The 14,530-nt window shown below is 45.1% G+C and overlaps 1 protein-coding gene across 1 annotated transcript in view; it reads right to left on the bottom strand.

Annotated features, from left to right (window-relative positions):
• Positions 1–2,170: 2,170 nt before the first annotated feature.
• LOC144500250 (protein bicaudal C homolog 1-like) overlaps positions 2,171–14,530 on the bottom strand; it is a 222,813-nt gene continuing 210,453 nt past the window's right edge. Inside the window, exons 20-21 of the mRNA XM_078222926.1 lie at positions 13,963–14,062; positions 2,171–6,284 (exon numbers count right to left, since the gene is read on the bottom strand). Coding sequence (XP_078079052.1) covers positions 6,154–6,284; positions 13,963–14,062 — 231 coding nt within the window. The 3' untranslated portion in view covers positions 2,171–6,153. The remainder of the gene's footprint in view (positions 6,285–13,962; positions 14,063–14,530) is intronic.

Here is a 14,530-nt window from a genome sequence, read left to right as displayed (position 1 = left end):
TTCAGTTTGCTGAAATTGGAGAAAATTCTGGAGCACAATTCTTCAATACTACAGCCAGAATATTATCAGGGCCCATAGCCTTTGCGGTGCCTTCAGCTATTTCTTGATATCATGCAAAGTGAATCGAATTATCTGAAGACTGGCAGTTGTGATGCTGGGAACCTCTGGAGGAGGCTGAGATGGATCATCCACTCAGCACTTCTGGCTGAAGAGCATTGATGTCCTGGGCTCATCCATTGAGGATTGGGATATCTTTTGAGAGTTAGTTGTTTGATTGTCCACCACCATTCAGAATTGCAGGATTGCAGAGCTCAGGTCTGATCTATTAGTTGTGTAATCATTTGACTCTATTACTTGCTGCTTATGCTGTTTGGCACACAACTAGTCCTGTGTTGCAGCTTCACCAGGTTGACAGCACATTTTTAGGTATGCCTGGTGTTGCTCCTGGCATGTATTCCCACATTCTTCATTGAACCAAGATTGATCCCGGGCTTGCTAGTAATGGTAGAGTGGGGGATATGCCAGGCCACGAGGTTGCAGATTGTGGTTGTATGCAATTGCGCTATTGTTAATTGCCCTAGGCGCCTCAATGCCCAGTCTTGAGTTGCTAGATCTGTTCAAAATCTATCCCATTTAGCCTGGTGATAGTGCCACACAACACAATGGAGGGTATCCTCAATGTGAACCTGGACTTTGTCTCCACAAGGACTGTGCGGTGGTCACTCCTACCAATACTGTCAGGAACAGATGCTTCTGCGACAGGTAGATTGATGAGGATGAGGTCAAGTAGGTTTTTCCCTCTTGTTGGCTCCTCACCACCTGCCACAAATCCCAGTCCAGCAGCTACATCCTTTGGGTCTTGGCCAGCTCAGTCAGCAGTGATGCTACTTTTCAATGTAGAGGGAGTTGGAGGGGACAATAGGTGGTAACCAATGAGTTTACTTGCCCATGTTTGACCTGAGACTCATGGGTTCTACGGTCAATATCCAGCACTCCCAGGGCAACTCCCTCTCAACTCGCCACCACACTGCCACCATCTCTGGTGGGTCTGTCCTTTTGGCAGGATTGCACATACCCAGGGATGGTGAGTGATGTCTGGGACATTGGCTGTAAGTTACGATTCTTTGAGTATGGCTGTGTCAGCCTGTTGCTTGACTAATCTGTGAGACAGCTCTCCCAAATTTGGCACAAGCCCCCAGATGTTGGTAAGGAGGACCTTGGCAGGGTGGACAGGACTGGGTTTGCTGTTGTTTTTCCAGTGCCTAGGTCAATGCTGGGTTTCATTCCTTTTTGACTTTGTAGTGGTTTGATGCCACTTGCTTGACCATTTCAGTGGGCAGTTAGAACCACACTGCTGTGGGTCTGGATCATATGTAGGCCAGGTAAGGACAGCAGATTTCCTTCCCTCAAGGGCATTGGTGAACCACATGGGTTTTTACAACAATTGACAATGGTTTCATGGTTATCATCAGTGAGGCTAGCTTTTAATTTCAGATTTATTAATATTCCACATCTGCCATTGTGGGATTTGAACCACTGACCCCCCCAGCAGCATTAGATTGGGGCTCTAGATTATTGGTCCACGAGGCCACCACGTCCCTGATATTGCTACCTGTCGACAAAAAAATGAGGCTCAAATGCACTGGTCCACAAGGGGCAGGTGAAAGAAGCTTGTAATAGAAAGCAGTAAGTAACCCCAGGATAGACTGTAAAGGAAAATGCTAATGGACATACTGTGTCCAAGTAGGTCCCACTGTCACGCTAAATCAAAATGGGTCACTTTCATATGAAGTACTGGAAGAAATGCATCACCTGTCCACCTACAATATATCGTTGATTGTTCTAGGGGAGGATAGTAATCCAAACATTCTCAATGCTAAAAAGGCACACTCCCTCACTTTCTCGCTCGCTCACATTACATTGTTCCAAAGCTAAGCAATTTATTGCTTGCCGTTTGAAACATCAGATGAGAAAATTCCCTGTTAATTTGTCTCACGTGATAAACAACTAAACTTGGGACAAAAGCGGTTTTTCACAGCTGACGTCCCAGAAGCCATATTCAGATAGTTCAGGACGGAGCTGTGGCAATGCCGTAACCTCAATGTGCATGTTTGATTCTGTGCAGATGCAAAATATATTTACACAACAGACTTAAAAAAAAAAGGATATATAAAATTATCTTTTAATACAATGTAAAATTGTGTCGAAAATTCCCTTTCTTAAAGCTTAACCATAAACAATATCATTTGAATCGAAAATCATAAAAAGGTCATCAAATCCACCCCCCCAACACGCACTGAAAATAAACATCTGTGCTATATTTACAGATAAGTAATTACTCAAGGAACTCAGTTATTCTTAACCTTCAATTTAAGCTGACAATCAAACAGCTTTGTCCATTAGATAGTCATTGGATCTCGATGTTAGTCTACACAAGGTTAGCGTGGCACCTCCTCACACTTGAGACAAGCGAGTATTCTTCCAGTGTTTCGTAAAGAATATTCTTTCAGTTTAGCTTCCATAAACTGAAGAGCCTTTGATGTGTGTACACACACACACACATATATATATCGCTAACTTTTAAAAAACTTCTAGAGGGATTCACAAATATGGATTTCCTCTTAGTGGCTAATAATTGAGAAATAAATCACAAAATAACATTTTTATATATAAAAGTGACAAAACAGCCTCTTCCCTTTAGTGTGCAAATTTGTTTTCGATTCATCCAACAATTATCTACACAGACCATATGCATTATTCCCATTGAAAGTAGAAAACAATATTAAACTATTCACATATTTATCATTAACTTCACTCATGCAGCAAAAATGGTGTTTACCTAACGCTGGCTACACAGAACACTTCATATCATAGAATCCCTACAGTACAGAAGGGGGCTACTTGGCCCATCGAGTCTGTACCGGCCACAATCCCAGGCCCTATTCATGTAACCCCACACATTTACCCTGCTAATCCCTCTGATACTATGGTCAATTTAGCATGGCCAATCAACCTAACCCGCACATCTTTGGACTGTGGGAGGAACCCGGAGCAAACCCACGCAGACACGAGGAGAAAGTGCAAACTCCATACAGACAGTGACCCGAGGCCGGAATTGAACCTGGGTCCCTGGCGCTGTGATGCAGTAGTGCTAAGCCACCATGCCGCCCCTTTGGTGGGTTACATCTTTAAAGTCCTTATTCATAAGTTCCTAGACATGAACATCAACGTAACTGGGTAGCAGTGTGGCATTTGCTTCATTTCAGCGAAAAACCTTCATAGATCCAGCAGAAACATTGCGATACTTAATTCTTCAAACTCCTTTGGGCTCGTTAACTGTATTGGGAGAACTGCACATGGAGACAAGAGTCAGTGCAAAAGAAAAATTCAGGGGCAAAGCTTCCACTGACAGAAAAAGAGTAGAACGGAAAGCTTGCATTGTCTATGGACTTCACGGGGTGCATCTGAAGTGAGGAGCACTGAAGATAGTCTTAGCAAAGGAGAGAAAACAATGAGGAAACTCATTTTCAAACTCTGAAGGCAATGGGTTTGAGAAGGCTTCTCTCTGTCTTCAGTGAGGGAGATTGGCACCTTCTCTAACAAGGGGTTGTAAAATTGAGCATGGTCTTCAGTTGGGGTCATGAGGAGGCAAGGAAGGAGAACGGAAATGAACTGCACTTCCATCTACATCACTTCCTACCAGTACATTACAAACCATCATCTGTGGCAGTTCTGTGTTAAATGGGCAACGAGATTGTCCAGTCCTCCTGGGGACAAGTTGCCAGATTGAGCAATGGACAGTGATTCGCTGAATTCCTTCAAACAAGAGCTGGACCTTTTCTGACGGGGGCAAAGATCAGCACGTACAAAAGCTAGGTGCTGTACAACATTCATCAGGGCCAGAGTGGCCTCCTGGACTCACTTTCAAGGGGATTGGAGATTAGTTCCCCCAGATCTTTCTTAGCCGACTGGCTTGGCTTCTTTATCTGGAGTGACTACATTGAGGGACACAAGGTTGCACACTTATTTGGGACAGGCTGGATAAACCCCAGGGCTTTTCCTGTCCATCTCCATTCAAATGATTCAACAGCAAAAAAATAACTCCACAAATAAAAACACTTTGATGTGGTAATAAGAATGACTTTCAAAACTGAACTGCAACAGAAGTTTCCAGATAAACATGCGGGCTATTGCGAGCCATCTGTTTCAGCTTCAGACCACGTCTGATGCCAAGTCCACCCACAAACCGACATACTATCTTTTGTTTCCTTTTAAATAAACTTTGCAAGAAAATGAAGATAGACGTTCTGCCAACATCAACTGGTCACACCACCATTTCAGTTCCATCTCAATCTGCACAGCAAAGCCTCTCAAAAGCTGACATTTTTTTTTGGGGTTTCACATTAACACTGTAGAGGCTCGACAGAACAGCAATGGCGCTGACTCTCTTGCACGGTTGGATGATGCCCTCCGAAAACGTTACGCCATGGCATAGACAGTGCTGTGGGTCCAGTCATCGGGGACATGATGAATCATGAATAAATAAGAAATCAAATGAATCCAACAGGGAATTCAGGACAAACCTCTTTACCTTAAAAGGTGGTGAGAAAGGAGAGAACAAAGAGGAAATCCAGTTTCAAACTCTGAAGTCAACGAGTTTGAAAACTTATGCAAAGGCTTCCCTCTGTCTCCAGTGTGGGAGCTTAGCACCTTCTCCTCCAAGTCATAGAATCCTTACAGTGCAGAAAGAGGCCATTTGGCCCATCGAGTCTGCACCAACAACAATCCCACCCAGGCCCCATTCCTGTAACCCCACACATTTATCCTGCTAATCCCCCTGACACTAAGGGGCAATTTAGCACGGCCAATCCACCTAACCCACACATCTTTGGACTGTGGGAGGAAACCCACGCAGACACAGGGAGAACATACAGACTCCACACAGACAGTGGCCTGAGGGGGCTGGAATTGAACCCAGGTCCCTGGCGCTGTGAGGCAGCAGTGCTAACCACTGTGCCGCTCCAAAATTGAGAGAACGTCGTTTTGAGTTGGAGTCATGAGGTGGGGAGGAAGTGGTGGGTTGGAGAACACTGAAATGGACTGCACTTTGAGCAGCAACATGTGAAACTCGCTGCGCCAGTGCGTAGCTGAGGTATATAGCACAGATGCATTTGTTGGGGAAGCTCGGTAATGCACAAGGAAGGAAGATATTGGAGATTACGCCAATACAGTAAGGTGACGAGGGACAGGAAGAGGCTCATGTGGGGCACTGCCACTGGCAAAGACCAGTTGGGCCAAATGGGCCGTTTCTGTGGCATAAATTGTATGAAAGAACTTGAGTGCAACAAACATGTAAAAAGTAACATTTTTACAAGCTTTGTAGAGTAGAAAACCAGCATAGCGAATACTGTAAACGTGTTTGAGATGGCAGTAAAATGCAATCAGATATATTCACTGTATATCGACACTGCTTCAGTACCTGCGTTTGGGGGAAAGAGGTTGTCTGGTGACTGGTGTCTCAGGCCTCACTGTACAACAGTTACACCTCTAGACGAAAGCTAACTTCACTCAACTCCCACGGGACACCCTCTCCATTTCCTCAACCCTGCTAACGATAGCCTCGTCATATATGGAGACCAGAGAGAACAAAAACACATTTCCACAGGTCTAGGAAACCAGGACATGTAAAGTGCAGAGGCAATTACATTGAAGTCTTTCTACTCAGCAGTACAACACATCTTACTAAATATACCCACAATGCACTTGGGTTAGTGGTTCGGGTTTAATTCTACCATGGAACCTAACATTTCAGTGCACCATTTTAAGTTTTTGTTTTCTAATAAATAACATTAAGCAAGAAAGCTAGTGTTAACGGTCTTGTTGTTCTCTGGTCTGCATATAGGTTAGTATCATATTTGGTGAAACAGCAAAAGGCAACCACAGAATACGCATCGTTGGCCAATTATTCTTCTTCAATTTTGGCACAATTATTTGCACAGTATGAAGACGGCTTTGATTCTTGTAATCCGAACTCTGAAATCACCCAGGGCTCTGTGCAGTAAATGCTTTCCACAGGGTTAACATCGCACGACAGTCTGTGCCAGCTTGCGTCGTTCATGCCAGCTACAGGAGGGCAGGTTCCACAGTTCACTACTACCACCGACCACTGATGCTGGCAATGTCGGCGTGATATTGGCGCGGCAATCGGCCACTTGCTCCGCCTTCTAGAAATGTCGAGCGAATGTTTGGAGGCTGAAAATGCTTCCGACAGTTTTTGTTCAATTCTGAAAGGGGAGGAGAAAGGGAAAAGAAAATGTTCATTGTCTGTGAGGCCCATGCATCAGAAGCAAGGCTCTGGTTTAATTACTATAGTTAGATGTACAACTTAAAACACTGGGTGCCAGAATGCTACAATACGTCTCTCCATTTGCTTTGCTTTCTGGACCTGAATGCAGTAAACATGGACAACATTCACGTTTGATAATAAAAATATTATTGGTGAAATAACATAACGCAAGGGTGAAGTTGTAAATACCTTCAACACGAGAAAATGTAATCTCCCCTTGACATTCAATGGCACCAGTGTCAAATAAATACCACAGGGGTTACCACTGACTTGAAACCCAATTGCACCAACCATATATATCCTATGGCTGGGTTCAAAGGCTGGGGTATTTTGCATTGAGTGGCTCACCTCTTACTCCTCAAAGTCTCGCGACTGTCTACAGGGCACAAGTCAGCAGTGTGATAGAGGACCCTCTCCTTGTCTGGGTGAGTGCAGCGACAACAACACTCAAGAAGCCCATCATAACCCAGGGCAAAGCCGCCCCCGCTTTGATCGGCATCCCATCCACCACTTGAAACATTCACTCTCTCTACCACTGACACACCGTGGTAGCAGAGGGTACCATCCACAAGATGCACTGCAGCAACTCACCGAGGCTCCTTTGACAGCACCTTCCAAACCCGGGACCATATTTAGAAGGACACGGGAATCAGGCACAAGGTAAAACGATCACCCGCAAGCTCCCCTCCAAGTCACACAAGTCACTTGGAACTATATCTCTGCTCCTTCAACATTTTAGTCAAAGTACATGTGGCCAACACATGCCAGGCTCTTGGGATTCCTTTTGCTGATGGCAAACTGACTTTTTAACATGCTCATTGTGTTTAGACTGTACCTGCCAGGCAACTCTCACTCAGTAGATATAGTATACATGCAAAGAGCTCTTTAAAAGGCAAAAGGGTTCTTTTTCACTGGCAATAGCAGCTAGTGAACCCTCTTGGCCTCTTTTATATCAAACAAATAAACTAACTCAAATTAACTTAGGGAGAATAATATTTTCTGCCCAGGAGCAATAACAGCTCCATCTTGTTAGATAGGTGGGGTTAAAAGAAGATTGCACAAACACCAACTCAATGAATACGGGATCCATTTGTATCCAATCCAAATACATTCATCAGATAGACTTTCTAATACTTGTCTGCTTTTAGCTGGGGGATCTATCTCCGTGCCACTGTGATGAAGTGAGGAATGTTTGGGGCTGGTGGATGGATATCCAGTAGACAGATAGCTCCCAGCAAAGTTATTTTCTAAAGAGAAGTCAGGATTTGAGGGCAATGCCGTCTCCTAGATTTGAAAGAGATACTGTACGATATTTGTATTATGTAGGTGTGGAAACAAGTATTTGCCTGATATTACTCTTTCCCCTCTCCCAACCAAAGGCAAGTGGCCTCTTTATTTTAAACAAGTTAATAATGTCTCTATTAAAACAACCGTGGTGAATTTGAGTGGAGTGCAGTAAGCATTTGGACAGTAACATCCCACAGCTTAATATCAGGGCTGTGGCTTTTAAGAATCCCCCACCTCAGAAGGTGCCTAGAATACGATCAAAGGAAATTAGTCACGATTGACTGAAAGAGAACAGAACAAATTTAGACAAATTGATGTTCAGAGAAATGGAACTAAATTTGAATCATTCCTCCCTCATTCTCTTCTGTCGGACAGCATAAGTAGTAAATGTAACTTTTTTGGCAATTTAGTTACACACCATTTTACTTAAATGGCCAAATAAGGTGATGAAAAATAAACTGAAGAAACTTCATTGGTCTAATTAGCATTAGAATCTGTTCCACACAAAAGAAATAGTCATTGATAAATAACGTTTGTAGCTGAGGAGACAGTTAAGAGAGAACAGTGAACAGTGTAAAGATAAGTGAACAGCGGCATGGTGGCATGGGCAGCACAGTGGTTAGCACTGCTGCCTCACAGGGCTAGGGAACCAGGTTCAATTTCGCCCTCAGGTGACTGTCTGTGTGGAGTCTGCATGTTCTCCCCGTGTCTGGGTGGGTTTCCTCCCACAGTCTAAAGATGTACAGGTTAGGTGGATTGGCCATACTAAATTGCCCCTTAGTGTCTGCATCACGAACCAGCCATCCAACCAACTGAACTAACTGGCCTTCCTTGTTACCGCTAGTCACTGGTCAGAAAAATGGAGGTCATTGCTTGAAATGGTTGGATTCAATGTCAAGTTTGGTCGGTTGTAAAGTGTCTAATCAAAAGATGAGGTGCTGTTCCTTGAGCTTACTTTGAGTTTCATCAGAACAGTGGATGTGCTGAGGACAGTGAAGTGAGAATGGAAACATGAGGGAAGATTTAAAACCTCAGATGACTGAAAGCTCAGAGAGCTGTGTAAGGATGCCGGACTTGCTCAGCAATATGATGAGGGGCCAAGCCCAAACCACTCAGCTGAGTTACTTTCAGATGCTGCTGGATCTGCTGTAAATTTTTAGCCCTTTTGTGACTTTCCAATCCCTTCTGGAACTCCAGCTGGTTCCAGGCACACCAGCAGAAACCAGTCCCACACTCGGGAACCACCAATCCCAGCTTCACGTGCGTGGTTTGCTTTTGTTTTTAAAACCCAATTGACTTAAACTATTTTTAATCTGTGAAACGGTAATGTAAGGTGTATTAGGCAATCGTACACATTTACCCAGTTACACACAACCCTAATTAGACCCCAACAGGAACAATGTATATAGCTCTGAGCACCACACCTCAGGGAACATAGGAAGGGGTGCAGGGCAGATCACTAGACTGATACTCCAACTAAAAGGGTTAAACTATGAGGATTGAATCATAGAAAATAGGACTATGCTATTTGGCCCTTCAAGCCTGCTCCGCCATTCATTTTGAGCATGGTTCAATATCCTGATCCCACCTTCCCAAGCAGATTGGTTCTGTTAAGTCAGCCTTGTAGAATTAACTGATTGATACATTCAAAATGTTTAAGATTTAATAGTGAAAAGAAGAGAAATTCTTCCCTCTTTTGGGGGGACTCCCTTCTCCAAAAGGCAGTGGAAACTGAGTCTTTGAATATCTTTAAGGAAGAGGCAGACAGATTCTTGATAAGCAAGGGGTGAAAGGTTATCCGGGGGTTAGGTGGGAATGTGGAGTTAAATTCCAATCAGATCAGCCATGACTGTATTGAATGGTGGAGCAGGCTCGAGGGCCCTACTCCTGCTCCTAATTTGTACATTTGTATATTGCCAAGAGCAAACAAACACAATCGTATAATTGGAGTCAGCCCATTCACGAGTAAAATTAGGAAGTACGTCTCCCCTACAAGTGTGTGGATGCTGGGGGTCGACAGGGACTTTCAAGGCTGCCGTTAATAGATTTTTGTTAGTGTCTGGCTATCAAGGAAAGTAATGGACACAAGGTACAGAGAAGCCAGGATCTAATTGAATAGTAGGGCAGGCCGACAGGGTTGAAAGGCCTACTCCTGTTCCTATACAACGGGGGTTATTTTGGTGAAAGGGTGAATACAGATGGTAGAGGGGTGCCTTGCTAATATGACTGTGCCTGTCTCAAAGTCTGGTTTTACAATGCAATCTTGGGCTTCAATGAGGATCACCATAATTTGAACTTGCCCAGAGAGGCCAGCACTCAAATGCTGACTCCACACTAATCTTCAGAGCAATATATGTGGGGATTCTTGCATCCATCCCCACTGAGGATGGGGAGCGTTCTGGGCTGGCACACTACAGGATGGCTCGAGGAATGAGCAAGAGGGTGCAAAGGTTCTCAGATGAGGCACTGGAGATCTTGGTGGAGGAGGGATGGCCTGTGCCCACAGAGAAAAAGAGCCCACCTCACCCTTCTGCAGCTCTGGTGCTGTTCGGCCTGGCTTGAAAACCCAACTCCCATTGCTCCTGTAGAACAAGGGCCATGCCTGGCAAGATGCCCATTATCAAACATTCCTTTCTCCTGGTGGCTCCCAAATGCTGTCCAAATGAGGTAGAGTATCACAGCACTCACTCCTTTCTTTTTTAGATGAAGTCCTCAGAGAATTTCCCGAATAAATGTTGACAGAGCGTTGGTGAAGTCTTGGCACACTGTCTCCTGATGTGTTTCAAAGGTCCTCTTCAAACCTCCAGCAGTAAGTGAACAGTAAAAGTGCGTTAAATAGAGTTCTAAATCCTCAGCATTGACCTATTTACTCCCCAGTTAAGCTAGTCATGGTGAGGAGGGGGCACAACGGGGCAAGCCATACGCTATCAAACTGCCATGCACCCTTATTAATGAGCCCGGGCTGGCATTTCAATTGGCAATCAGTCCTCTGAAATCCTTTGGGCAGACATGACTAGCCCGGGCTTCAATTCCTTTACCAAGATGGCGTCTTGCGCTAAACACAGGTAGACTGGGCTTTTCTTGGCTAGCTCGAATGCTCTTTAGTGCTGAAAGTAGCCAGGGAGAATTGCTTCTTCTACGTTTTGATATGTAGGTAACATAACTCACTTACCTTTGTAATCAATCAAATAATAGACAGTGTCGGGGAGACTATGAGGGAGTTTGTTCATCCCCTCGTACTAGTGGAACCACACATCACCGTTTTAGTCATTAGATTTCCATGTTTATAGCTCAATATCTCTTCCTACTCAAGCAGCAATGAGCTTGAAGTCCTATTTTCTGACATGTCTAACACCCGTGGGTGGCCTGGAACCTGACCTTCCAGCCAGTTAACGTGAACCATACGGATCGCTCTCTACCTGACTGTAAACAGAGCTTCACATATTAGATCAGCCAAGCAGACAATATGTTTCAAAGACAAACCACACAAAGGATGTTGCTAGGTACATCTCAAATACAGCTCCAAAGGCAGTTGTATATTAGGTAATTTTTAATGCGCGGGTTTCATGTACACAGTCCTGGAGGAGCACACAGTCCCTTCAACTAAATATTGGGAAGACTGATGGCATCAATTTCAGACCCCACTGAAGGCTCTGTTCCTCTGTCCCCAGCTCCATTCCTCTCCTCAGCAACTGTCGAAGATGCAGTCAGGCCAGTTACAGCCTCAATGTGATGTCTGATCCTGAACTGAGCTTCTGACCACATATCCATAAATCACCAAGACTGCCTATCTCTGTAATGTCACCTTATCTCAGCTCATCTGCTGCTCAAACACTCATTTCATACTCGTTACCTCCAGACTGGACTATTCCAATGCTCTCCTAACCAGCTTCCCATCCTACTCTTTGTAAACGTGAGGTCATCCAAAGCTTTGCTGCCTGTGTATTAACTCATAGCGAGTCCTGTTCCGTCATCACTCCTGTGCTCGCTGACCTACATTAACCCCTCGTAAAGCAACAGCTCAATTTGATAATTCCCATCCTACTTTTTAAATCCCTCCGTGAATCTCCCTTCCCTTGCTCTGTAATCAGCCTCACCGCCACAATCCTGCCCCCAAAATCCCGAGGATACTCCACTCTTCCGATCCTGATCTCTTCAGCATTCCCAATTTTAATTGCCCCACCAGTGGTGGCCATGCCTTCAGCTGCCTAGGCCCTAAGCTCTGGAATTCCTGCCCTAAACCTCTTCAGCTTGCCACCTCTACTTCCGCCTTTAAAACAGTCCTTTAAAACCTACCTCTTTGACCAATCCTTTGGTCACCTGACCCAGCAGGGGCGATTCTCCCATCCCGCTGTGCTAATTTTTAGTGGCGTGCCAGCCAATTTGCGGTGATATCCGGTGCTGTCTGATTCGTGCTGGAAACCAGCGGGAACACCAGGTAAATTGACAGGCAAAGGAATCTGGGCGTACAGGTACACACGTCACTGAAAGTGGCAATGCAGGTGAAGAAGGTAGTCAAGAAGGCAGATGGCATGCTTGCCTTCATTGGCCGGGGTATTGAGTTTAAAAATTGGCAAGTCATGTTGACGCTTTATAGAACCTTAGTTAGACCGCACTTGGAATATAGTGTTCAATTCTGGTCGCCACACTACCAGAAGGATGTGGAGGCTTTGGAGAGGGTACAGAAAAGATTTACCAGAATGTTGCCTGGTATGGAGGGCATTAGCTATGAGGAGAGGTTGGAGAAACTTGGTTTGTTCTCACTGGAGCGACGGAGGTTGAGGGGAGACCTGATAGAAATCTACAAGATTATGAGAGGCATGGACAGAGTGGATAGTCAGAAGCTTTTTTCCAGGGTGGAAGAGTCAATTACTAGGGGACACAGGTTTAAGGTGCGAGGGGCAAGTTTTAAAAGAGATGTACGAGGCAGATTTTTTACACAGAGAGTGGTGGGTGCCTGGAACTCATTGCCGGGGCAGGTAGTGGAAGTGGATACGGTAGTGACTTTAAGGGGCGTCTTGACGAGTACATGAATGAGATGGGAATAGAGGGATATGGTCCCCGGAAGCGTAGGGGGTTTTAGTTAAGTCGGGCAGCATGGTCGGTGCAGGCTTGGAGGGCCGAAGGGCCTGTTCCTGTGCTGTAATTTTATTTGTTCTTTTAAGTTATCTTAATCTAATTTTAATGTAATTTACATGTGATTAGTGGGCCCAGGGTTGAATTCTCCGGGCCCACCCCCCCAGGAGTATTTCACTCCAGCGGGGTCCAGACTAGCTCCCCACTTTTGGGGAACTAGCGGGAAGACCCCGCTGGAGTGAAGAGGGGGGGGCAATTGGGGCCCCCCTAGGGGGTTGGGCAGTGGGGGGTGGTGCCCCCGGGCATGGGTACCCTGGCCCAAGGCCAGGGGGCAGCTTGGTACTGCCCATCAGACATGGGGCAGTGCCAAGGGATCGTGCCGACTGGGGGGCAGGGCCAATGGGGCAATCAGTGGGGGGTACTGCTGTCACTCTGTCATTGTGATCGATGGGGCTGGAAGGAGGTCAGCGATCGGGGCAGGCTGGGGGCGGGGTAGGGGTGGTCAGCTGGCGGGGGGGGGGGGGGGGGGTGGTGTTGGTGGGGAAGTGGTCTGGGCTGGCCTGCAAATGGATGGGGTCATGGAGAGTTTGGCGGGGGCAACACTGTGGGGGTCCCGGGCTGGCCAGTGATTGAGCTGGCCAGCAAACAGGAGGCTGATAGTTCAGGGACACTGCGCATGCGCAGAGTCCTGCTGGTTTCAGCCTCCCAGGTGGGAGTAGACCCCACCCCCTAAAATCTAATGATAATCACACTGGTGGCCTCTGCATTGCACAGAGTGTGGGAGATTCTAGTGTGAACCCACTGACAAAACCAGCGTGAATTACTCCAGTTTTCCGCAAATTCAACACTTTGAACCTTTTTGGGAGAATCCGGGCCAGCATCTCCTTGAGGCTTGGGGTCAACACTCCTAAAGCACTTTGGAAAGTTTTACTATCTTAAGGGTGCTATCTAAATAAAAGTTGTTGTGTTGTAATTGAATGCAGAATCCCCTCGACTAAAGTCACTAAATCTCAGAGACTGACGTCAAGCAATGAACTCTGAAATTGAGCAGAGCCCTCTATGAGTTAGGCAGTGCTGCAGTATTTAAACTTTCATTTCCCACAATGTTTTTACACTTATGTTGAATTCAGAAACTTGGGGAGATGTTGGGACAGAAAACTGGTGTCCCCTGTGCTGCTTTCCATTGCCCGCTTTGGATTTGCTGCTCTCTAACCAAGGGAAACAAATTATTGAAAATATAGATATATACTGACCTGAAATTGCAAGCAGCATTTTCCTTCTGGCACCAAATGTGGTAATTCCGAGCTCCTTCAAATCCTGGTCAGTCAGGGTGAGAAAAGTCTGAAGGTCAATCTAGGAAGTCACGAGGGAAAGAGAGGTCAGTATATCTTTGTTTAGGATGAAGAAAGTGGATAAAAGAAACCACTTCAGTTTTTAATCCTATTGCTAGTTTTAAGGCTCCATTTTGTATTTAATAGCTGCTTATATCCATAAGATACTGCCCACTTACCTTGGAGAAATAGCTGGAATAGTAAGGAAAATTAAAGTAAATTCCAGAGAGCTGTGGCATAACTTTTAGAATGGGTCCCAGGGAAAGTAAAAGTAGATCTGAGTTTCAGACATGTGTCTTTATAAACTATAGTGTTAAGTTAATAGTGATTACTTTGTCTAACACTTTTTGATATATACAAAGTTTGTTTTTAATTTAAGAACTTGCAGCATAGTTCTGTATCTTCATTCTAGTATGACTGATTCTGGTGCTGTGAAAATCAAGTTCATGCTTTAGAGAATAAATTTTGTTTCTTAGGAATTAAAATCTTA

This window comes from Mustelus asterias, chromosome 11, assembly GCF_964213995.1.
Source record: "Mustelus asterias chromosome 11, sMusAst1.hap1.1, whole genome shotgun sequence".
Taxonomy (NCBI): Eukaryota; Metazoa; Chordata; class Chondrichthyes; order Carcharhiniformes; family Triakidae; genus Mustelus; species Mustelus asterias.
The sequence above is the reverse complement of the archived record's forward strand: the minus strand, read 5'-3'. Positions and strand labels throughout refer to the sequence as shown.